This window comes from Apus apus, chromosome 2 (genome assembly GCF_020740795.1).
Source record: "Apus apus isolate bApuApu2 chromosome 2, bApuApu2.pri.cur, whole genome shotgun sequence".
NCBI lineage: Eukaryota > Metazoa > Chordata > Aves > Apodiformes > Apodidae > Apus > Apus apus.
In genome coordinates this window covers 17,977,626-18,002,548 of record NC_067283.1, presented here as the reverse complement: position 1 = coordinate 18,002,548, position 24,923 = coordinate 17,977,626, and the positions used below count along the sequence as shown (strand labels likewise).

The 24,923-nt window shown below is 39.4% G+C and overlaps 2 protein-coding genes across 2 annotated transcripts; one reads left to right on the top strand and one right to left on the bottom strand.

Annotated features, from left to right (window-relative positions):
• Window positions 1-377: 377 nt before the first annotated feature.
• Window positions 378-14,604, bottom strand: ENKUR (enkurin, TRPC channel interacting protein). The gene is made up of 5 exons (XM_051612399.1): window positions 14,413-14,604; window positions 12,160-12,305; window positions 8,733-8,959; window positions 6,365-6,511; window positions 378-2,301 (listed from the first exon to the last, which is right to left on the bottom strand). The coding sequence occupies exons 1-5, from the start codon at window positions 14,487-14,489 to the stop codon at window positions 2,128-2,130; spliced, it is 771 nt and encodes a 256-aa protein (XP_051468359.1). The 5' UTR covers window positions 14,490-14,604; the 3' UTR covers window positions 378-2,127.
• A 1,042-nt stretch (window positions 14,605-15,646) lies between these two features.
• Window positions 15,647-24,100, top strand: THNSL1 (threonine synthase like 1). The gene is given in 4 exon segments (XM_051611663.1): window positions 15,647-15,733; window positions 16,730-16,813; window positions 17,290-17,346; window positions 17,349-24,100. Coding segments are annotated over 4 exon segments (2,367 nt in total). The 5' UTR covers window positions 15,647-15,730; the 3' UTR covers window positions 19,572-24,100.
• The last annotated feature ends 823 nt before the right edge of the window (window positions 24,101-24,923 follow it).

Sequence of the window (24,923 nt, the reverse complement as noted above, 5' to 3'; positions counted from 1 at the left end):
GTTACTAGCATTTCCTGAACTACAAATACAGAGTTACATTATTTGGATTCTGTAAATGTATTGTATCAAAATTCTTCCCAGTGAGAGTTCAAGGGTAGGAATGTTATCCTTCTGTGTATATTTTCCATTATATTCATTATAATACATTTTTTCCAGGATCAGACATATTGGTAGGTCACATAGAATATAGATAAAAATAGACAGGAGTTACAACCTCCCCATCAGGTCACAGAAGCTGGTCACGTGTATCAAGAGGGGAACATCCCAGGTGACAGCAGAGCTACCTGCAAAGCACTATATGAGATTTATGCAAAAAACCCCACAGTACTGTTGAAAGACACTAGTGAGTGACAGCCCAATCAGCTACAGAAGCGCATGGGCTTTAGTCTCTCCCTCTGCTGTTAAGCAGGAATACTTTTTGCATGCCTTCCTGTTCACTTCCTAGTTTCCCAATAATATACTAATATCCCTCTGACAATTTAAAAAGCAGTCATTTTTACTGGATGATGAATGTTTCCAAGTGTGGCCTAGTTGGTTGTCTCAAATTTTGGGATAGGCCACCACCTACTTTGCATTTCCATAAAGTTAGTACTGATGATAAACGGAAGAACCAAATGCAGATTCTCAACCTAACACAGCCAAATGGTCCATGAGTAACTAAAAGCTGAGACTGAAGCAGTGGGAATGCAGGCTGGTTTGGAGACCAATCTAATTTTTTTATTCTAAGCCATAAGAAACAGCCATGTTTGATTATATTGCATTTCTTAAGACAGGCATCTTGTACTTCACTAAGAGATAATGTGACATGTTATTAAGTGCTTATAATTGGTGTGGTTTTCTAAAATATACAGTATAAGTCATTATTTTGAGTAAACAGTATATAAAATTCATGTTTTACAAAACCACAGGTTTCTTCCAGCTTGTCTCTTAAAAATAAACATGATTGCTTAACACTAAGTTATGAAGAGGAAAATACACATTCCTGCTCACCCACACTTTCCTAGTGTGTGTCACAGACAATTTTAAGATACCCAAGAAATACCTAGAATTTCTGTGAGATCTTCAAAGCCATTCCTTGACAAATTTACGAAAGGAACTTAATGTATGTGAAAATTTGGGTTTTAATAGTTCATATGAAAATTTTTACTTCATCTTCTGCTGATGTCAGATACTATAATGTCACAATGATGGCTGGTGGTACCACACAGAAAACGCTGTGTTCAGAAGTAAACATTAAGCAGTATGAAAGAAAAGCAATTTTTCTTTTTATGCAAATAATTGCAGTATAGCATGCTGATATAATTTCTACTTAGGTCTTGATTCACATGTTAGTACGCTGCTTTCATTCAAACATTACACACATAACAGCAATCAAAACACATTTTTCTACTTTAGCTGTAGATTTACAATAGTATTAGAGAATTATTTATACATAAAACCACACAGCATGCTACATGTGGTATCTGTATGGTATCTCAATTACTCAAGCAACTTAGGGAAATGCACAGCTACAGCTGCTGCTTGGGGTAAGTCAGGACTTCCATGGTGGAAGGCAGAAACCCGGTGCAGCCAGCTCCCACTACAAAATTTGTTTTAGTAACAAAAAATGAGCACACAAAATATTATGCAGAAGCCAAGCAGTTTAGAAATACCACTGCTCAAGCTTTTAAATAAAGCACAACAGCTCTTTAATAACTAGACCAGAAGCCATCCCACACTGAAGTTATTTATATTTACCAAGCTGTCTTTGGCAGAAAATTATTTCACTTCCTTTTGGCTAGGAAAGGAAAGAAGTGCTCCAAACATAAGAAACAGTAGTTTTCATGCTTTTTTGTATGATGCTTATATAAATCTTAGTAGTTAGTAAAAATTACAAAGAAGAATAATTTAAATTCATGTTTTAATACTCAAGGTTTAGTTAAGAATTTTATTTCAGAACATCTTCTAAACTACATAGATGACAGTTCATGTAATAGCTTTTCTAAGAAGCTACATACTTATATTAGTTGAATGTTTTATTCTGAATAGTTGGTGGTGTTGATTTCTTCTGAGGATTTAGCACTTCTTGGAGATGTAGGGATAGAGAGAAAGAAAAGGAGAAAAGGGGCAATATCTGAAAAACAGTCCTTACTCATTTGCAATGTAGATAACTTTGTGCTTCTTGATCATTTCTATGTCATGCTCCAGTTGTTTCATCTGTGTCTCCAGCTTTCCTTTATATAACATCTTGGGTATGGTGTCTATTTTTACTGGAAGACACTGAAATTCACGATACACTTCATCCCAGTTCTTTTTCAGCCCCTAGTACCATTACATGAAAAGGAGATATATGAGAAAACCTTACTTCATTAAGAATAATATGCCATAAACCACTTAGGGTTTTTTGTTATTATTGTATTTGGTAAGTGTCACTGCCGTGTTAAAATAATATATAAATATATGCATAATGTTTAACCATCTTAATTGGACAAAGTTAATTAATGCTTAAAAGTCCAGATAGTTGCAACAGAAGTAATTTTGACTCATTTTGATGCAATATAAGGAGTGGTCTTTAAAAGAGTCTATACCTTGGAGAGAAACGATTACAATTTTTAAGAAGCACCAACACAATAATTAAACTAGCCAATGAAGGACAAGCTACAAACATGCTAAACTGAAAAAAGTATGTCAATGTGTTAACTCTCTAGGCTACCAGGAACTCAAGGAAGCCTGTACACTTCATTTCCAATCCTCAGTATCTTCAAGAAAAACTGCACAAGGTAAATGAAGAATGGCTGTTTCTTATTCTATATGAGACCTTCTATGCTTTCAGTGATCTACAGGTAGGCAACTTGGACTGCTCCACCGTATGTAAGGCTAGTATGCTCACTGAGGAACTACTAGGATACATAAAAGCTGCCTCCCAACTCACAACTCTCTAATGCTTTCTTTTCTCCAAAATGCAACAGGAATTACCTTACAAACTGCAATCTGGCTACCACACATAGCACATCACACACAGCGATGTTAGCTACCTTAAGTAATCACAAGAGTACCAATATTTGGAACTCCAACCAAAATTCAGCATCAACAGTTTCACTTCATCTCACCACCAGCTTCATTTTCCATAGTTGAGGCTTTGCTCAGACCACAGACACCAAACTGACCCCACAACTTTCTGACTTCTATGAACAGCTTTGAAAAAATTCTAAATAATTACATTCCCTTCCTAATCTACATTTACAATAACAACTATAGGTGGCTTACTTAGCATTTGGACTAAAAAACCTAGCTGTCCTTGACTCTGTCTACAATAATCTTAATAACTGCTACCTCTTGAATGATGCTATAGTAGCATTACTGTAGCAGACAAAGTGAACTACAGCTTCTATATATAAAAGCCCAAGACTAAACCCTTGCCTAAAAACCCCATGCAATCTGCTGAAATGTACTCGTAAACCTGTTAATTCAACATTAGAGACAAACTTTTATTCATCAATAGATGCTGCACAGAACCAGACTGTGGTAGAAAAATAAAATTTAAACTTGTCTTTACATCCTCACAATTACTGCAACAATTGCTCTTAAATTCTCTCCTCAAGAGGATAAAAATCTATACATCCTACACATGCATATGAGGATTTAATAGTTTATCCAGTGCATCAAATGTCCTCATGAATCCTATATGGGTAAGCTTAATAACAGCTACTACAAGGAACTCATACAGCAATGAATAAATAATACAACATCCCTGTCAGTGAAAAAATACCTATTTCAAAATGGTTTTGGCTGTCAGATTTTTTGTTAGAGGAGATCACAAATTATATTCATAAACTAAGCACTGAAGTTACTCTCTTGGGAATTAAAGTTTCCAACTCTCTTCCGTAACTAAAACTGGATTCAGCTGATGCACTGATTTTATGGCATGTTGTGATTTCCAACCTCATGTCCTTCTTCTCCACTATTGTTAAGAACCTTTTCTTCCAGGTTGGCTACTTGATTAACATACTGAAGTTAAATTCAGAAGAATTATTCTTAATACATTTTTAGCTTTGAAGATTGTTTATTCTATTTCAGAACTCGTGGACTCTTGTGCTTTAAAATTTACATGATTGTGTCCACTATAGGGATTGATTTCATAGGAAAAAATGACCTCTTCCTGCCAATACTGACTAAGAAAACCACACTTGTAATACAAACTAATATTTTACTGATTCAAAGCAGTGTATTTATTGCATAGCAATTTGTGCTTTTTGCATATTTATATTAAGCACCTAAGTATTGTCCATAAAGATTATTCCAACAATCTTTAAACACAAATATCTACATAAATTTAAAACCTACTTCAAGATGTGAAACTTACAGAAAAAGGTTATTTGTTTACTGTCTTGTAGTGCTACTTGTCTGTGCAATGCAAGGATGTAAAGCACTTAAATACAGCTCCTAGTAAACCAGGCATCAGATACAGTTTACAAATATATAGTCATGAAAATAAATGACCTATTTCCAAAACTTCATAGAAGAGAGATTAATTGCTTCTTTTAAATAACTCTTCTTTGAGAACATTAGTAAAAACTAGTATGGAAATAATTGAAAACAGTGAATTTTTAAACACATTAGAGCACGTACTCATCACAATTTACTCTAATCCTGCAGAACAGGGAGATCAAAAGCAGCACTTGACTCCCTCTATAAAACTCTCCCTCACAGCTCCTCCAACAGCAATGTCATATGCTGACCACTACTGCTACGGGCTAGGTCACAAACTGAATAGCTAACTCTATATAAGGAATTCTAACACGTGCTGGATCAGTAAGAAATATGTACTGCATTTATCAACGTTCTCTTTTATTCTCATAAAATCCCAACCAAAGTGAGCATAATGGAGAGAGAGTTCAAAAAATGTTGGCACGAATTATTTCTCTTCATTTTTGTAAGTTCGTGGGGTTTGATTTTGTTCTCAGACACCTATTGCCATGTATTCTTTCAAATCAGATAGTGCACATGTGTTCACTAGCAATGTCAATTAGTTTGAGAGATGGGAATTCCCATATGTCTACAGCTGAGCACTGGGTAGAAGCCAGATACCCCAGAGGCACTAATTCCTTCTAACAGTATAAAAGTACAAGTAATCTGGCCCATGAAAGAGCAAACTTTTTTTTTAAATTAAAGAGAATTAATAAAAACAATCAAAAAACATTTTAATAAAAAGTATTTCAGTGCACTCTTGTATTTTAAAAATACATAACATAATTTTAATCAAACTAAATGCAGAACTGTGAGCAGCTGAACTCACATGCCTTTTGGCACATATATTTTTGCTGCATAGTTAACTTGCTGGGCCATCAGCTTGTCCCATGCCCTTCCCACCATAAAAATATCTTCATCTTCATCCTTGCTGTTATGTTATTTATGTTGTTGTCAATGCAATACTCTCACCTCTCTTCCATTTTCCTTCCTAGCTTCTCCTGCTTGCTCCATAAGCAACAGACACCATTGTGCTAGCTATTTGCATCTTGTTGATTAACCAATGAATCTTTGAAAGTGAGTTATATGCTGTGATTTCTGTCTAGATATACTGCTGGCTTTTTTGTGGGAATTTAGCACCTTGGAGATGTCCGTTCATCCATCCATCCATCCGTCCGCCTGTCCATCCATCCACCCACCCACTATTTTGTTTCACGTGGTTGCTAAGATCAAGTTTTTAAGGAACAGATACCACAATAATATAAGCCTCATTTTCATGGGAAATCTGTCTAAAATGAGGTAATGCAAAATTCCAGTTCCAGGACAGGATATACTTTTAAAATGTCTCTGTTCTGCTCTACTTCTTTTATGGTATATTATTTATCTTTAGAAGATCTTGTGCAATAAAAACTGTATAAAAGACAGCATCCAAAACAGCTTGAAAAAATACAAAATTTCCAGTCTTAGTTTTATGAATATCTTGCAATTCAATTCTGTTTTCTGGTTTTGCCACATTTTAAAGCATGACTGAATGCTTTAGTCAGTGAGGTCACACTGTGAATATAGAAACTGCCAATGAAATTGGAAATGTTAGACATCAATAAAAAAGTAATATATTTTTCCATGATTCACAAGCAGAGAGTCAGAACTGCATTCCTATGGAGCTTCATTGAAATCCCAAGTCATTAAGGGAGATAGGAATCTTACAGAATTGAAACACTTCTAAAACTGGACTAAAACTGTAGCTACATCAGCTCCCTTCCGTTCAGTTTACAACTGTTCTACAGCTCCGCCTAGTGGAAAATTACCTAACTCATTTGCCTCGCTTAAAAAATCTAGTATATTATTTATATGGACTTATATTACCTTATTTAATCTTCTGTACATGTTACTAATTACACTAAATCAAAATATGCACCTGCAGAAGACACTTCCTTTCTTCATCAGATAGAACTTTCATGGCTCTTTTCTTGAGATACTCCAAGATACTGTCCTCATATTCTTTCTGAGCTTTCTTCATTTTTTCCTTTCTCTCTGTTACATATTTTGGTATAACACCATAGTCCTATAACAGTAAAGCAGAAGTTTATTATACGTGCTTTTAAGAAGGAAACAAAGACATACCTGTCATCCATAGTATATTACATTTCCAAAGACAGCTTGAAATGGAATGTTGTGCTACAGAGCAATACAATCCTAAATCACTGTGTTCTTAGAAGTATCAAACATTATTGTCTTTGTAGCCTGAGTAAGACGTATAAACAATTCCCTTCAATTTATTTTTGCAGCCTTGGAAGACAACAGAATCCAGAAACCAAAACATCTATTTATAAGAACTGATGGTTAAGTGAGGAGTTTGAAACCCCTTAATGACAGCAAGCTGTTTAATATTTTACATTTCTATATGGTGTCAGATTCTGCACTCTGAAACACATTCCTTAAGTACTTTCTTTGAAGGGTTGCTCCTGTATCCTGATTTTTGCTGAACATTGCTTTCTCAATCAAAGAGGAAATGGTCAGGGACCTGCTGCAACGTGTAAATATACACAAGTCTATGGGGCTGGGTGGGTTGCACCCAAGAGTACTGAAGGAACTGGTGGACATGGTCACCAAGCCTCTTTCCATCATTTATCAGAAATCTTGACCAGAAGTCCCAGCAATTTGGAGGGTGGCAAATGTGACACCCATCTACACAAAAGGCCAGAGGGAGGATCAGGGAAACTACAGACCTGTCAGTCTGACCTCGGTGCCAGGGAAGGTCATGGAACAAATCAACTTGAGTGCCATTACACACCACATACGGAACAAACAGGTGGTTAGGCCCAGTCAGCACGCATTTATGAAAGGAAGGTCCTGCCTGTTGAACCTGATCTCCTTCTATGACAAGATGTCTGGCCTGGTGGATGAGGGAAAAGGCTGTGGGTGTTGTGTACCTGGACTTCCATAAAGCCTTTGACACTGTCTCCCACTGCATTGTAATGAAAAAACTGGCTGATCATGGCTTGGATGGGCATACGCTCTGTTGGCTGGATGGCCAGACCCAGAGAGTGGTGGTGAGTGGAGCTAAATCCAGCTGGGACAGGTCACAAGTGGAGTTCCTCAGGGATCAGTGTTGGGACCACTTCTATTTAACATCTTTATCAATTACCTCAATGAGAAAGACTGGATCAATGAGCTGAGGTCAATTGTATGAGCTTCAATAAGGCCAAGTGCCGGGTCCTGCACTTGGGCCACAACAACCCCGTGCAGTGTTACAGGCTGGGGGAAGGGTGGTTGGAGAGCTGCCCAGCGGAAAGGGACCTTGGAGTGGTGATCAACAGGTGGCTGATTATGAGCCAGCAGTGTGGCCAGGTGGCCGAGAAGGCCAACAGCATCCTGGCCTGTATTAGAAATAGTGTAGCAAGCAGGACCAAGAGGTGATCATCCCTCTGTGTTCAACACTAGCGAGGCCACACCTCAAATACTGTGTTAGGTTTTGGGCACCTCACTATAAGAAGGACAATGAGGTGCTGGAACTGGTGCAGAGAAGAGCGGTTAGGGTGGTGAAAGGCCTAGAGAACAAGTCTTAGGGAAAGTGGCTGAGGGAACTGGGGCTGTTTAGTCTAAAGAAAAGGAGGCTGAGAAGAGACCTTATCACTCTCTACAACTAACTGAAAGGACATTGTAGAGAGGCAGGTGCTGGTCTCTTCTCACAAGGCAATAGTGATAGGCTGCAGGTCACTTTTTTGCATCTTCTCTGTCATGAGTTATGTCATATGTCATGTCTCTTTTTGCATAATGCTCTGTCATGTGCTACCAGTTTAGATAAGCCAGATGCCTGCTACATCTTGTTTTCCTGAGTAGTGGAATGGACTGTTCTTGTGCTTGGATGAGGTTGTCCTTAGAGTCATACCAGCTCTTTCAAGATCTTTTGCTTTTCAGAGCTTTTTCTTTCACAGGGTCCTACCTACTAGTTCCCTGAATAAGCTGAAGTTTGCTCTCCTGAAGTACAGGGTTGGTACATTACCACCTGCCTCCCAGACGAGGAGGGGATCTTGAACTATTTCATGACCTGTGCAACCAAGACTATTACTGATTATCACACTTGTGACCAGTTCTTTCTCATCTGTAAGTAGCAGAATCAGAAGAGCATGACCACTGGTTGGCTCATCCACCATCTATGGTAAGAAGCTGTTGCTGACATGCTCCAGGAACTTAATATCATAAACATTTCATAGGAGAATGCAATAGAGAACTTAAAACAGGCATTGCTACTGGTATTTCCACTGTAATTTAATAAAACTTACCTTTTTTTTAATATATTTTGGAACAAGTCCTGAAGCTTCAAGCAGATATTTATCTCCCTGTCTCCTATCAACATTAATAGGCCGAGGCTTTTTAGGTAATTCTGTGATAGCAGCAACTGCATTCGTATTTATAAAATTCTTTTTACTCTGAATTCCCATAACTGGGTGATCTGTCCTCCGTGGCACTGATAAAGCAGGCAATTTCTTACTATCTTGTTCTTTTTTTCCTGTGAATTGAGCATGTAAACATTCTCAGCAAAAAACATGAAGAATGTTGCAATTTAATGTTATTACATTTTTCAAAAGGAAAAATTATGTAAAAAATTACTTTAAAATATAAACCAACTGTATCTACAATGAAAGGACTGAGAATGTACTATGATGAAAATATGTAGAGTCAAGCTGTCAGAGTAGAGTAGAGTCAATATGTAGGGTCAAGCTCTAGGTACTATGATGAAAACAAGTATGCTTTTTTGGCATAACAGAAGTTTTCAGAACCTAGGAAATATGTTGTTTTAGATGGGTTTTCTTTACGATATGCCACTCATTTCCTCTTAACTGGAATAGTATGGGACTTTTTTCAAAAGTAATTTTAATGACTTTTACTTCAGATGTTCATTTTCAGGGCCCTGAGGCATTAATGGCCTTGCCTAGTCTCACCTGGGGCATCCACCCCACACCCTTGGGCTCAGGAGACCCATTTCAGTCCTGTCCTGTCAGTGCCTAGCTGAGCTCTGTCAGCAGTGCCTGCTCCTAGTCCTATTCCTGACGAGCTAAATAGAATCACTGGATAGACCTGGCCTGTTACCCCATCTTGCCTGATGGTCAGTAGGCCATTAATAGGACATGTTTTCATCACCATCCCACTCTGCTTGCCTGCCTCTGGTGTGGTGGGACTGTACCCTGTTGGTGAGGTCATTGAGGGCAGCTTACACTGTGGCTGCCCTCAATTTCTGGTTCACCTTCCCTGAGGGATGACTCCTGCTCTTGCTGCTCCCTAACACTGGTAAACAATTTCTCACAATTCTTTCTTCAGAAAATATTGAAATTCCTCCTTTTTAGTGTAATCTTTTCTGCAAAGCAGCAACAGAAAGTCAGTAGTTGCCTGAGTAGTCTCACTTCAGGTGAGTAAGGAAAGACAATCCATTTTCCACCACATCTCCCACTAGATATAACTCTAATTCACAGTCATTATCAGAGACAATGATTTGATTTGGGTTATTTGAGTTCAAGTTCTTCTTTGACAGAAAATAACTGTAATGTCACATGTGTCAGAGCTCATTCCTGCAACAGTTGGTTTCCTGATACTGACCCCACAAATCAGTGTTTTCCTGGGCATTTTTTTTGCAACCTGATAGCTCACCATATCTTAGTACTGGAGGACATGTGGATGTAAATCCCTGCTTCCCTTAGGATGTCCTTTTGGAAAGAAGATCTCTGAAGTTTCTCCGTAAGCACTGGCTCCTCCTTATCTGCAGTACACTGGTGCACACTTGCTATTTTGGGAGCCCCCACTTCTGGAGCCAGCAAACAAGTTTGGTTAAAATGTATGCCAGAGTCTAGCAATACAACAAGATTCAACTGAGGGTTAAGAAACATACCTTTTGTAAGGAAGTGGTGAGTAATCAGACTCTAAAACAATGACACTATCCCACACTTTGGGGAAAAAAATATAATCTTTCTGTTCTGCCCTTGCAGTCTGTTTTTTAACCAGTTGGATCAAACCCAATTTTGAAGGTGGCACTGATACCATAAACATGCCATAATCCCATTTAGACAACTGATAATTGGCTAAATTCCAAGTGATGAAAGTAACTTCTCTGAGGTAGTTATGAAATTCCATCCAATGAAGGTACAAGAACTTTCTGAGTTAGTGATGCAGTTCTTTCTCACGATCTGTTAGGACCTAATCATGGCAATGAAATTACTAGTCTGGATTGAAGCTATGATGTGGCATAGCCATTCTGAGGCTTTCATACATTGACTACAAATACAAACATTCAAGCACATACTGCTATTATGAAGCCCTGAATCAACAAGTTGAAATAGAAATATTGTGAGCTGCTTGAGAAAATTAGAGTGCTCTATCTCAATAGATAGCAAATTTGAAGTAGATAACGCTAGTTTTATAATGCAAGTAGTTAAAAGGGATCTTATGGACTGATGCAAATTATTGGCAAATCAACTTTCTTTCCTGTGGCCATCTAAACCGCTAGTGTGGTAACAGAACAAGGTCTTGAGCTTGGAAGCATTCCTGCTCAGATGTCATTAAGTACTACATGCTGGTATACTGAACAATGTTGATATAATCTGAAAAAGTGAAGGCTTTATGCAAAATTGACCCAGGATGACTACAGGACCTCTGGGACCAAAGCTTACTTTAAGGTTCTAATAATCCATATTGCCTGAGGTATTAAGCCTGTAAAGGCTCCTGGGACAGTCTGTATTTTCATTGTTAAAGCCATTTGTATGTGCCACATAAATTTGAGTGCTGGACTCCTACATTCTCTTAGAGAGGGTTTTTTTTTGTACTGTACATTTAGGTTTCATATTTTTCCAGGCTAAAAACAATTTCAAGCTGAAACTTTAGAACTCAGGTACAAATTCTGACAGCAACATACTTAGAACTCCAGCAGCACTAAGAAGGTCACTCCACCCTTGCAGAACTGGCCATGAGGCTGAACATGAGAACTGTCAACCTCTTATACTTAGAATTATAATTTGTGCCCAAAGATAGGATGCATTTTGCAACGAAGTGTTGCAAACTTTCTTCTTTCTGTGGCATTCAGCTCGGCAAAAAAAATTCCATGGAATGAACACTGCCAACTAATTTAATGCTATGGGATTAAGAGCCAAAAATGAGTTCTGAAGAGGAAAGATGTATGTTGCTCATAACATCAAGAAAGGCACACAACATCAAGAAAGGCACACACACTTCTCTGAATCTCTTCAAGCATAAAAAACAATTAGTTAACTTCTAATACCCCCATTCATATTATTTACTTTGATATTAACAAATAGCTGCAGAAAGAATGACGTACAAATGTAAACTACATAATTACAAATTGAAATATTAGCAGGATAGAACATACCATCAACACATTTTCAACATCTGAATAGCTGCAGCCAAAGGAGACCTATTTTTTCTTTATGTTTCAACTGGTTTTTCACCACATGACAGTAAATGCTTACTGTATTTTCTAATTACATATATAATGTCCTTGATCCTTGTTTCAGTATATTATGCAATAAATAAGAAACATCTTTGTAAAATAGAAACATAATTTTGATACCAGAGATCCCGCTCCAGCATAGAAAAAAAATGTTAATTTTATTAAAAACCAATTATTCTTATTTTCAAAATTAGTACTATCAATTTCAGAATAAAAAAAATACATTACATTTCATATTTCATGTCTATGCTTACTTGCTGGTAGCTTAGGTTCCTTTGAACGTTTCTGCAGAAAGTTTTTTGGAGATGGCACTTCAACTTTTGCTGGTCCCATAGTTTTCTGCTTTGCTTTATTTTTCTCTGCTTCTTGTTTCACAGATGGTCTATATATGGATATATACCTTAACAATAAAAAATAGCATAGAGAAATTAAAGGTCAGAAAATTATTAAAAATACTTCTTCAAAGAATATATATTTTTGCAGTAGTTCATGCCAAAAGCCTAAGTTATTTTTGCGGTACTCTCTCCCAAATAAAGGCCATCATTCATACAATCTCCATACTATAGCTAAGCCCAGCTCTGCACTGACAAGTTGCTTTTTTTTTTTTTTTTAAGTCAGCTTGCTCCTTCCTTCTTCTGTCTCCAAGGTCAGTATTATCACACTTCAGGAAACACTACCTACATGTACAGAATTGTTCTTGTTGGAAAAGACCTTTAAGATCATTGAGTCCAACCATAACCTAACTCTACCAACTCCAGTGAAACCATGTTTCTCAGCACCACATCTATATGGCTTAAACAGTTTCAGGGATGGTGATTCAGCCACCTTCTTGGGCAGCTTGTTCCAGTGTTTAACTACCCTTTCAGTGAAGAAGTATCTAATCCAAATTCCTCTTGCACAATTTGAACCCATTTTCTCTTGTCTAATTGTGTGTTTCTCAGGAGAAGAGACCAACTACCCCCTCACTTCAGCCTCCTGTCCGCGAGTTGTAGGGAGGAAGGAGGTCTCCCCTCAGCCTCCTTTTCTCCAGGCTAAACAGTTATAGACTCTTACAAGAGGTTGGATGAGATGGATGACTGCTCCAAAATAGCACAGCAAACTGTATGTTTCTTGTATTACACAGATCTGAACTGTGACACTGAACTATTGTAATAAGTGGTGGTTTTGGTACCAACTGAAATGGCTAATGTGAAAATCAGGAAGGGCTGAGGCCTGAAAAGCTGTATGCAATGTGGTATGCACACACAGCTGTTTTGGAGTAAGGCTGCATATGGTACTGTAACTTCTGCTTTAATCAAAAGTATGCAAACATGTTCTCCAAAAGAAGCCAAACACTAGTCATTAGCTGGTTAGCAGTATCTTGCTTCTGTGTGAAGGCCCAAGCTGCCACAGACGTTTTCCTGAGGAAGCAGAACTCCCTGCTCCTGAAGCTAAGACTACCTCCTTGTGCCTTTTAAAATCTGTCCATCTTCAAGAAACATGTCACATTAATTTCCAGCAGACAAAACCTGATCAACAGTTGTGTTCTTCTTTCACACACACAGAAGTGTTTATGAAAAAACTGTACCATGTCTTCAGGTAAGGAAAAAAGAACAGAAATATTACATACGATACAACCTATTTCATGGAAATACTGAAACAGGGTAACAGACAGGATGTAATGTGAATAGAAGCCATAGTAGCAACACTGATAACAGCTTTTGTGTATGGTCTGCAAATATCTGATACATATATGTGTACTTGAGCATAACATTAGAAAATGCTAGAGTACTTCATTAAAAATGTGGAGTTATTTTGCCTTCTGGATACTTAGTCTCCAGAACCTAAGGAGTGTCATTGATATTTTTACTCATTTTAAAACTACTGAGTTATGACCTGTGATAACCTTTCACTCAAAGTACCATCAGATTTCTTTCATATAAAATAATAGGGATCTGAAAAAACATTATGTTTGCATCATTATCAAATAAGAACTTTTAAAAAACTCTCAAAGGAATTAATACTAGGTGAGCAAAAGTAATTTTTAATGTTTTTAAGGTTAAGAGGTGAGAAAGAAGCAAAGGAAACAATGTCAGAAGACACACCTGACAAATTAAAAGAACAGAAGTGTGACACTGAGAAAAATGTTAAGTAGCTTTTCACTGCTCACTAAAAAAATATTTTAAGTGTCAATGACAAAGATGTCATGTAACTCCTTTGTGTGGAAAGAGTGCTTTGTAAATTCTTCATCAATGAACAGGATGGCATGGAAGACACCAAACTGAATCATCGGTTCATGGAGCAGGCTGCCAACCCTCAGATGCTAGCTAGTGACTCATTAGGAGAACCAGTAACTACGCAAATACTAGAGTTTTGGTGTTGTGGTGTTTTTATTTTGTTGTTGGGTTTTTTTAGTTGTTTTGGTTTGGGTTGGGTCTTTTGGTGGGTCTTTCTATAACGCGTTAAGATGTATTGCCTTGCCAGAAGCCCTCACGCTGCCTGCAAGCGCTACTGCCGCACCCACGTACCTGGGAGGCTTGACAGGCTTCTCCTCCAGGCGGGGCAGGAGGGTGTAGACGCTCTCCCGAGCACTCTGCGCAGCCATCCCCCGGCAGAGGGAACCGGGCGGGGAAGCGCCCACCTCCCCGAGGGACCCCGGGCACGGCAAAGTGACCACCTCTCTGCGGGGGCCTCTCGCTTCTTCCCACTGCGCAGCTCCCCCCGGGCCCTCCTCGCCCTCGGCCCGCTCCAGCGAACCGGGCCCCGGCTCGCCCGCTGACCCGCCCGCCCAGGCGCGGGCCGGCTCCCTGTTGCCGCTGCGATTACCGGGGAGCCCGTTGCCAGGCAACAGCGCCGCCAGGGGGCGGAACCCGCCCGCGCCCCCCCGCCCCGGCGGCCGCCAGCGTCGCGCAGGCGCACTGCCCCGAGCCAGCACCGCGCAGGCGCACTGCCCCGCGCCCTGCCTCGCGCCGGGCTGCGCAGGCGCACCGGGGGGAGGTGAAGCCCGCGGGGCCGGGTCGGCCGCCTCCGGCCGGCCTGACTGCGCGTGCGCCGCGGCGGCGGGCGGAGCCGCGAGGGGGCGGGGCGGGAGGGTGGCTGCGCGTGCGCGGTGGCGGGGGTGAGGCTGGGGGCTCGTGGGGTGCGCGCGCTACCTGGGGCAGCTGTTCCCGCCCCCGCCGGTACGTGCGCGCGCGCGGCGCTGGAGGGGCGCGAGGAGCCGGGTCTGGGGAGGGGCGGGGAGGGGAGGGGAGGGGAGGGCAGGGCAGGGCAAGGAAGGGCAGGGCAGGGCAGGGCAGGGCAAGGAAGGGCAGGGCAGGGCAGGGAAAGGAAGGGCAGGGCAGGGCAGGGCAGGGAAAGGAAGGGCAGGGCAGGGCAAGGAAGGGCAGGGCAGGGCAGCGCAGGGGAGGGGAAGGGAAGGGAAGGGAAGGGAAGGGAAGGGAAGCGAAGGGAAGGGAAGGGAAGGGAAGGGAAGGGAAGGGAAGAGAAAGGCAGGGGAGGGAAGGGAAGGGAAGGGAAGGGAAGGGAAGGGAAGGGAAGGGAAGGGAAGGGAAGGGAAGGGAAGGGAAGAGAAAGGCAGGGGAGGGAAGGGAAAGGAAGGGCAGGGCAGGGCAGCGCAGGGGAGGGGAAGGGAAGGGAAGGGAAGGGAAGGGAAGGGAAGGGAAGGGAAGAGAAAGGCAGGGAAGGGAAGGGAAGGGAAGGGAAGAGAAAGGCAGGGGAGGGAAGGGAAAGGAAGGGCAGGGCAGGGAAGGGAAGGGAAAGGAAGGGCAGAGAAGGGAGAGCAGCCATAAGGCAAGAAGATTTGCAGGGGCTCGGTCCATGGGATCATCGCGAGGATGTTGAAGTTGCATGGTTGGATTTTTATTTTTTTTTTGTCCGTGTAAAAGCTCTGAGCAAAGTCAAGCAGGAGGTGTCCTGCGTGAGCGGTTTTGAAAGACAGTTGTCAGCCTTGACATTCCTCGAGGTCCTTGACAGCAGCATAGCCGCACCGACTTGTTTGGTTACTGAATTTCAACCATACATTACATTGTTGTAAACTTTGTGTCTATACCCGTAGCAAAGCTCAGTTTTCTCTATAATTCTTGTCATCAGCAATAGTTGTTAAAACTGTGGATATTTGCTGATGATACGTAGGTGCTGTCAGCAGTCCAAGCAAAGGGGTCAAGGTGCATAGCCAAAAGATTTCATGAGCTGTACGGATGTAAGCTCTGCCAAAAAAATAAATAAACCCACTCTTTTGGGCAAATTAGCTACATCTAAAGTTGGGTGGTTTGGTGTACTAAGTACACTGCTGAACTCTAGAAGGTATAAAGTCTAATTTGAGCTGTTTGTACAATGAGTTTTTGGCAACTGAGTAAAAAAATATTTTTTTTTCTTATTGGATGTTTGAATTCAATGGTTGCAAGCTTCTGTATAGATGTACTTTATATAGGTGCAAAATTAAATTATGCTGGAATAGATGAAATCAACTGAGCACCTGAATAAAGAATTTCCCAGCAAATTTTTTGCACCAGTTGACTTCTTCTGACTTCATGTACATGTGGTAAGCTTATAACTAGAGAAATATGGGTCTAGTTTCTTTCCTATCTGCATCTGTAATTTGGGGTGATTTAAGGCCCTGTGACCTACTTAAATTCATAAAGCAATCCAGATGTTGTGTCCAGCAGCTGTGCACAAATCAAGTGCTGCAATTTATGCTGATACCAAAATACCATGTTGAGAGCTTCTAGCTTAATATTTGTTGGTGATTTGACTTTCTTAGTAATTTTCTTTTTTAGAGTAGAGTATCTTCATGATATGCTCTCTCTCTCTCTTTCACAAACTACACTCAATACAATTCCATTATAGGAGTTCTTCACAGATTGCTACATTTGCCATCCCGTCAGGAGAGAATTGGGTGCAACTCTTCCAGCCTTGCTGTTGCACAAGTCCGTGAGTTTTCTGTGTATTTAAATCTGTCTTACATTTGTTGCTTTTTTATAAAGAAAATGTAGGAAGTCAAACACATCTTGGGAAGTGGGAAAAATGCATATGCTGTTAACATTTTGATGACAAGATAGTTAATCTTCATTATTTGTAAATGTGTGCTTCAAGTCTGCTAGAGGAAAAAGCTATTTGGTTTTGAATTCCTATAAACAATATTACTTGCAAATGGTATTGTAGTGTTAGATTTGGATGTCTTTGTTTCCCGTGAGAACATAGACTGTTTGAAGTTGGATTTGTCAGTAGAAGCAAGCTGGAACTGTGGAAGAAAGGGGAATGAGTCTTATTCTGAAAAATATCTCCTTGGCACTGATAAAGGCATAACTGGATTTATGTTTGAATTCTTACTGATATTTAGGGTTTTTTCCCTAGTTGTTTGCTGAAGAACTAATTATGGTTTTGTTTTGCTTTTTTTCTTTTTGAAGCAGTTAAGTGGATTTTCAAGTTGGCTTGAAAAGAGACCTGAACAACCCAGCAGAAGATGATGTTTCATGTTGTTCATTATCGGCCTTTAAGACTAATAACTCAAAACATTCTTCCTAGCATGTGTTTAAAACTCATGCTTTCAAGACCTGCTGCATTTGCACAGATATATAAGTCAAGGTTGTCAAGCCATTCTCTTGTCGGAAACAAAAATATTATCCTGATGGGACCACCGGGTGCTGGGAAAACAACAGTTGGGAGAATAGTAGGTCAGAAACTTGACTGCCCTGTCATAGACATAGATGACGATGTCCTTGAAGCAACGTGGAATATGAGTGTGTCGGAAAAACTGCAGGATGTGGGTAACGAGCAGTTTGTAGAGGAGGAAGGAAAAGCCCTGTTGAAGTTTTCAGCATCTGGAAGTGTCATTTCCCTTACTGGGTCTAATCCAATGCATGCTGCTGGCATGCAACATATAAAGAAAAATGGTATAGTTGTATATCTGGATGTGCCCACAACAGTCATTATGAGCAGGCTGAAATCAATGAAAGTGGATCGCATCGTGGGCCAGTCTCCTGGTATTTCTCTCAAGAACATACTTCAGTTTAGGAAGCAGTTCTACAGAAGGTGGTACGACATCCGTGTTCTTTGTGGAGGGGATATTGCAGCAGAAGTTGTAGCAGAAAAGGTGCTTCATGCTGTGAAGAGATACCAAAACTCAGAACTGGAAACTTTCATTTCAACTAGGTCTAGCAGGTCTGGAAGGAGTATGGAAAAAGGCTCTAGTAAATATTTCGGTGACGTTGTTACTGAGGGCTTAGCTCCTGATGGAGGACTCTTTGTTCCAGAGGGAGGCCTTCCAAAGTTCACTGCTGGAGAATGGCAAAGCCTAATAGAAGCAACTTATGTTGAAAGAGCCCAGGTGATACTAGAAAGATGCATACATCCTGCGGATATTCCTGCTTCTGCACTGGCAGAAATTATTGGAACTGCTTATGGAGAAAACTTTACTTGTTCTAAAGTTGCCCCAGTTAGGCATCTGGTAGGCAATCAGTTTCTCCTCGAGTTATTTCATGGACCAACAGCATCATTCAAAGATTTTGCATTACAGATTGTGCCACATATATTTGCATACTGCATTCCCAGAAGCTGCAATTACTTGGTTCTGGTAGCTACTTCTGGTGACACAGGGAGTGCTGTCCTAGATGGCTTTAGTCGTCTCCATGACACTGACAAACAGAGAATTGCTGTGATTAATTTTTTTCCTGAGGATGGAGTAAGCCCAATTCAAAAATCACAGATGATTGGCAGTCAGAAAGAAAATGCCTGGTCAATAGGTGTGAAATCTGATTTTGACTTTTGCCAGACAGCTATAAAGCAAATCTTTACTAATTCTGATTATACTGGCTTTCTTACAGTAGAATATGGAACAGCTTTGGCTGCAGCAAACTCCATAAACTGGGCACGACTCCTTCCTCAGATAGTTTATCATGCATCTGCATACCTTGATCTTGTTCGTCAAGAGATTATTCCTTTTGGAAGCCCCGTAGATGTTTGCATTCCTACAGGAAACTTTGGCAACATATTAGCTGCTTTGTATGCTAAATTGATGGGAATTCCTATTAGAAAATGTATTTGTGCTTCCAATGAAAACAATGTTTTGACTGACTTCATAAGAACAGGTGTGTATGATTTGAGGGGAAGAAAATTAATTCCCACTTTTTCACCTGCAGTAGACATTTTGAAGTCCTCCAACCTTGAGCGATACTTGCACCTGATTGCTAATGAGAATGGACAATTAGTGACACAATTCTATAACCAGCTGGAAAATCAGGGCCACTTCCAGCTACAGAATGATTTACTTGAAAAGCTGCAGCAAGACTTGGTGGCTGGATGGTGCTCTGAGGAGGACTGTCTAGCTGCTATTCACTCTGTATACAGCACTACAGGATATATTTTGGATACACACACAGCTGTTGCTAAAGTAGTTGCAGATCGATTGCAAGATAGAACTTGCCCAATTATTATTTCATCTACGGCTCATTATTCTAAGTTTGCACCTGCTATCTTGAAGGCCTTGAGGATTGCAGAAATAAACCAGAATCCATTAAGTCAGCTTCACTTGCTGAGTTCTTACAGCCCTCTGCCTCCAGTCCACTGGGGCCTTTTAGAGACCCTGAAAAAGAAGGGGAATGAGGATCACCAAGTCTGTGCTGCTGATATGAGTATGCTGATGTCCCGAATAGAAACCTTAATTCAAAATCATTTTATGAAAGTTTTCTGAGCAACTGATCAGAGGTCCACTGTGTCAACTGAGATACCTTCTCAACAATCTGTATGTTCTAATAAAGTCACAATTCATTTAGCCTGTGTTCAGTCCACAGCACAACGCCGGAGTTGTATACTTTAAGTTTTCAACAATGTTTGTAAGTGGCACATGTCTAGTAGTGGTGAAAGGTTCTGATTTGACAGTATAAAAGACTAGAATACTTCTTTGCAGGTGGTGTGTAGTAGAGCAAACAGTAGAGCAGACTTTCCGTGATAGTGCTGTCTCCTTCATTAGTGCGAAGCATCCTCCATGGAAGGAGGAAGATAATGAAGTCTGACCTTTCTGAAACTATTAGCTCTTGCTTTGTTGCAGGAATGATGTGATCATTTGGTCAGTAGGTTATTAGTTAAACTTTAACTCTCTTGACTTAGGGCACTGAAACAGAATATATTGTAATGATGTTCATATGTTACTAATAAGGGTTGATTTCACTACTAAGATTCAAGTACACTTGTATTGTTAGTCCTTCAACCATTCTATTTTGTGGTATGTTATCTCCTTGTATAATGTTTTTATGTATTGTGAGGCTAACATTTATGTAAAAAAATCTGTTTGTTTTGTTTTTGATGTGTTTTTTCCCCACCTAGATATTTTCCTGTGTAAAATAGAATCCTTAATTCAATATTTTTAATAATTTCTGAGATATGACTCTTCCTCCAATATGTTATTGTCGCTTTCCTAGGTCTTTTCTATATGATCATTCAACTTAGAAACCTGTTTTAATAACACAGAAGAATTTGCTAGTAATAGCAGTAGTATCCTTAAATAAGAACCAGACTTCACCTTTTATTTACATTTATTTCTTACATTCTTAAGTTTTTAGAATATATTTTACTTTAGAGGTCATATAGCTCTCTTGTTCTAATTCTGTTTTCATGTTTTTCTTGAATTAATTTCCTTGACATTCTATTCTGCTCATAGTTTGCATGAATTAGTATAAGAAAGAAGCTTCCTAAAATTCTTGGCTTCTTGTCAAAGAGAGTGAAGGATGAACTCCAGTGTCTAGGAAGTGTGATAGCATCAGAGGTATTAATTGTGTAACATAAAATAGATCTGTGTTAGCGGTTGGGTTTTGCTAATAACAGGGTCTTTATTTTTTTTGCATCAGGAAGAAATAGAGCAGATTGCCCTAGGACATTACGTGGTTGTGGACAGACTTACTCTGCTAACTGTAGATTATATTTGGCAAGGTGTAAAATATAATTACATTTCATACTAAGAGAACTGATAAAATTATGTATTGGCAAGTTTTGAATGGCATGTGGTTACAGGTAAAGAGCTGAGAGTCATTGGATGTGAGGGTGTATAGTTATGGGAGGTTGTGGTTCCCACCAAGTTATAAATAGGGAAAGTATTGCCAAGAAAGGTGGTAACTGATAACATTTTTTTCCCTCTTAGAGAAGCAATATCTCCTAGATGTCAGGACTCATTTGGAGCTTTGAACTATTGCCATATCCCTCAGCTTCCTCTGGGTGTCTATACTTTGTGCCACATTAGAGATGAAGAAGGCACCGTCTAGTGAACTGTTTTAAGAAACTGTCACTTCTTCACTGCAAGGTAAAAGACCCAAGCATGATGTGCATTTGCCACAGTGACCATGTTATACAATAAAATTACACGAGGCTGGTACCAAAGGTGTGACCCAAGAGCTTTCTAGATTCTGCCATTCTTGGCTGCCTTTTTAGGATCTTCCTAGCTCTCTCTGCTTGATCCTCATTGACTATTTCTGCAGTAACTTTGGAAAATAATTTTTTATTTTTATTTTCACAGCATCATAGGACAGGCCAGATTGGAAGGGACCTCAAAACATCATCTGGTCCAACATTTCCTGGGAAGGGGAGCCCAGATGAGATTATCTTGCATGCTGCCCAGTCATGTCTTAAAAACCTCCCTCAATGAGGACTCTACCATGTTCCTGAGGAGGCTGTTCCAGCGATTGAATTTCTCACTGTGAAAAATTTCTTTCTTATATCAAGATTAAACTTTTCCTGGTGCAGCTTGTAGCCGTTTTCCGTTATAATCTCCATGTGGCTCCTTGGGAAGAGAGAGCTTCCATCCTCCTTCTAGCCACCATTTAAGTACTGGAAAATTCTGATGAGGTGCCCTCTTCATAGGCAGACGAGTTTTCATCATTTTCCAGACACAAAGAGAAAGACTATAAATTTTAAAAAATAATCAAATTTCTGTAAGGAAAAATTATATGAGAGTATTGCCAAAAAAGCATCATTGCTTTTGTAGGTGATAAATGCACATACACCTTGTATTTCTATGTTTCAGTCCAATGCTTACAGTAGTCCCAAGTGGAAAAAAAATTAATTTCATTGGATATGCTTAGTATAAAATCAGAATTCTAAACCTTAAAAAACCCACAAAACCAAACCAACAAACAAACAAACAAAAAACCAAAATAAAAACAAACTACTAAATGACAAAACCCCAGAAACACTGATCAAACCCAACTACCTGGATAGAATTGCTAGAATGGGAATTGGTTTCAGCATAAGGACTCTGTGGAAATCTTGCAGGACTTGGTTCCATGGAGCTTAATGCCATTTGACATGATAGGACAATTTGTGACATGGTATTATAATACTTAATAGAAATATCTACAAAGAAAGGCTGGTTTTCATAGGGAGTACCTAAAAGAGACAAGCTGACATTCTAAACAAGATTAGACTAGAAGTCAGTGTCCTGCCATCAGTTAGCTCATTATTAGATAAACCAGTCAGAACTAAACTAACTGAGGTTTTATTTTGGCGTGACCCGATATTTTAAAGTTCATGGCAGTAACTGAAGCTTGGTTTGAAGGAAGAAGTATTAGTAAAATATTGCTATTTTGATATAACACGAACCATTATAACAGAATTGTGTAAGTAAAAATAATACATACTTGTACTTCAGTATGGTCTTTTAATGTGGACCTATCGTGTGAAAACGCAGAGGTTAAAGAGCACTTGCCATATTAGAACATTTCTCAGAATGTCTGCAGGCTTTTACCATCCAGTATTTACTATTTTTTTAAAATAATTAATTTTTGGACTTTCTTACAACTTCAGTGAGCTGTTTTTTTGTGCACTATATCTGCTTGTGACTTTCAGTAATGGGCACAATAACATGCTGCAGTAGTGTTGTGATCCTGGATGTACACGGTTATTTATGACCAAGTGCTGATGCCGTGTTGTGGTAGCTGCAATGTGCCATCTTCTGGCTTGCCTTGTCCTGCTGGGCCTGGAGGAATGGAAGAGAAAACAATTCCAGTGTACTCCTTGCTATTGCTGGTTGCTGGGGGGGAGAGAATAGTGAGGGAAGGAATCCCTCTGCCTTCCCAGCCCAGCTTTTCTAAATGTCAGTCAGCAAAATACTGTGGTTCAACAAACATTGTGCTGCTGTTGTTGCACCCCACTGTCAGTATTATAAAAGATTCAGGGGGTGTTAATGATTAAGAGTGGACAAAACTGCTGTTTTTTTGTCTTTTGCTGACATTGTCCAGTATTGTCATACAATATTTTGTATTAACTTTTTAAGGCAAAAATGGTGTGCTAACGATGCACAAAAGAAAACCTACATCGTGATGTTTAGCAGGATTCTTTAAGCCATTTAAGCTTGGTGTACACATAGTTTGCTGCTATCTGTGTAAAGATAGGATGTTGCTGCCTAACTCAGTACAAGCCAGGTTTACAGAGAGTGTGAGCATGCATATATAGACACTTCCACTGGCTTTGTTTACCTGGAGTGATAGCATCACTTTAGTTACACTGTTACTCTTCCGTATGGATAAATCTTTGCTGAACGCTGATGCTACTTGTAAAACCTTAAGGACAAACGTCACAAATATAAGGGCAAATGTAATTTGTATGTAATTACACTTTTTATTATAAGAATATTCATATGGAAATTTGTTTTTATAGACTTACCAACTGGTCATTACTTGCCTTTAGTCACAGTCCTGCTTCTCAGGGTAGCAGAGAGTGATCTGAGGTAAATGGTGAATAAAGCAGACAGGGAATACTTCGGAAGATAGTTTTGTTTTCATAGTATCTTACAATTTAGGAAGAATTGCTGTTTATGTTTTTGTGGTGATGGACTATTTTAACAGAACTTTAAAAGGGAAGATTCTTGTTTTTCAAGAGATCGATTTTGCTCTTCAGGGACATAAAGAACACACATTGTTATTAAGTGTAACATGATTGGCATGCCTAAAAAATGCATTAGTCACTTGTGTCCACTATATTTTTTCTAAATAAATACTGTGGGATCCACTCTGTAGCGCTTTCTTTGCAAATATATTTGTAAATCCTTATCAATGTGATGTAAAGAAAATCTTAAATCTTAAAAGATGTTCTGTCCTGTGTTAACTTGAAAGTTAGGTGTATAGTAGATCTAGTAATTAACTTTTCTGTGTTTAACAAATGTTAGTGAGATAGTTCATATCATCCTGAAAGGAACGTATGTATAAAAAATAAATCCACATGAAAAATAACAAATGTCTAAACACTCTGTTTATGTTGCACCACAGACTTTTCTGGTGCTTCATGGGAGGTCTATATTCTGAGGAATTAATAGGGAAAAGAAAATCTCTGACAGTTTCATCTTTCTTATTCATGCTTAGTTCAGTGGAGGGTTGAACTGGTCAGTTAGAGGTTGCAGAGCAGCTTCTATTCATTTGATGCATGAATTCAGGATCACGGGCTTAAAAATAACTTGAATGCTTGAAACAGCAATAAGAAACAAGTAGTTAATTTCAGTGAATTAATGTGAGTAAACAGTTAGCTCTGAACATATATTAGCAAGTTGAGGATTTAAATATGACTTTATTTTTTCACAGTAGTCTTGAATGTGCTCAGCACACTTATCAGAACTGGGAAGCTGTTGCTTCAACAATTTTTCAGCATTTAAGACATCCATCTTGGCCATGCTTTCCAATGGAGGTATAACTTCTGAGGGTCTCCCAGCATGGAGGTAGATCTTAGATGTTTGTGCCCTTTACTCAAAGAAACTTGATGTCTTGGTAACTATTTAAGATGATTTCTGGCTACTTTCTTGACAGCGCAGGAAATAAAAGGTTTAATAGGAAAATTGTTCAGCAGAATTAAGAAAACACCTGATATACTTGCTTACATACAATATCTTATAAAATATAAACAGAGAAACTATAGTGTTGCCGCTGTGAAACCTAGGAACACATTTTTCATTTAAAAAAAAAAAAAAGCATCTCAAACTTTAAAAAATCAGTTACATAGCACAGGAATTGTTCTCCTATCATTTTATTTAGGTATTTCATCACCGGTATTTGGAATACCATTAGAT

What these genes read in the sequence shown, in the direction of transcription:
- ENKUR (XM_051612399.1), bottom strand. Translation starts at nt 14,489, where the DNA reads ATGGCTGCGCAGAGTGCTCGGGAGAGCGTCTACACCCTCCTGCCCCGC. An exon ending in CAAAATATATTAAAAAAAAG is followed by an intron (nt 6,512 to 8,732) that starts GTAAGTTTTATT and finishes TTACTGTTATAG; the next exon opens with GACTATGGTGTTATACCAAA. An exon ending in AAAGGAAGTGTCTTCTGCAG is followed by an intron (nt 2,302 to 6,364) that starts GTGCATATTTTG and finishes TAATGGTACTAG; the next exon opens with GGGCTGAAAAAGAACTGGGA.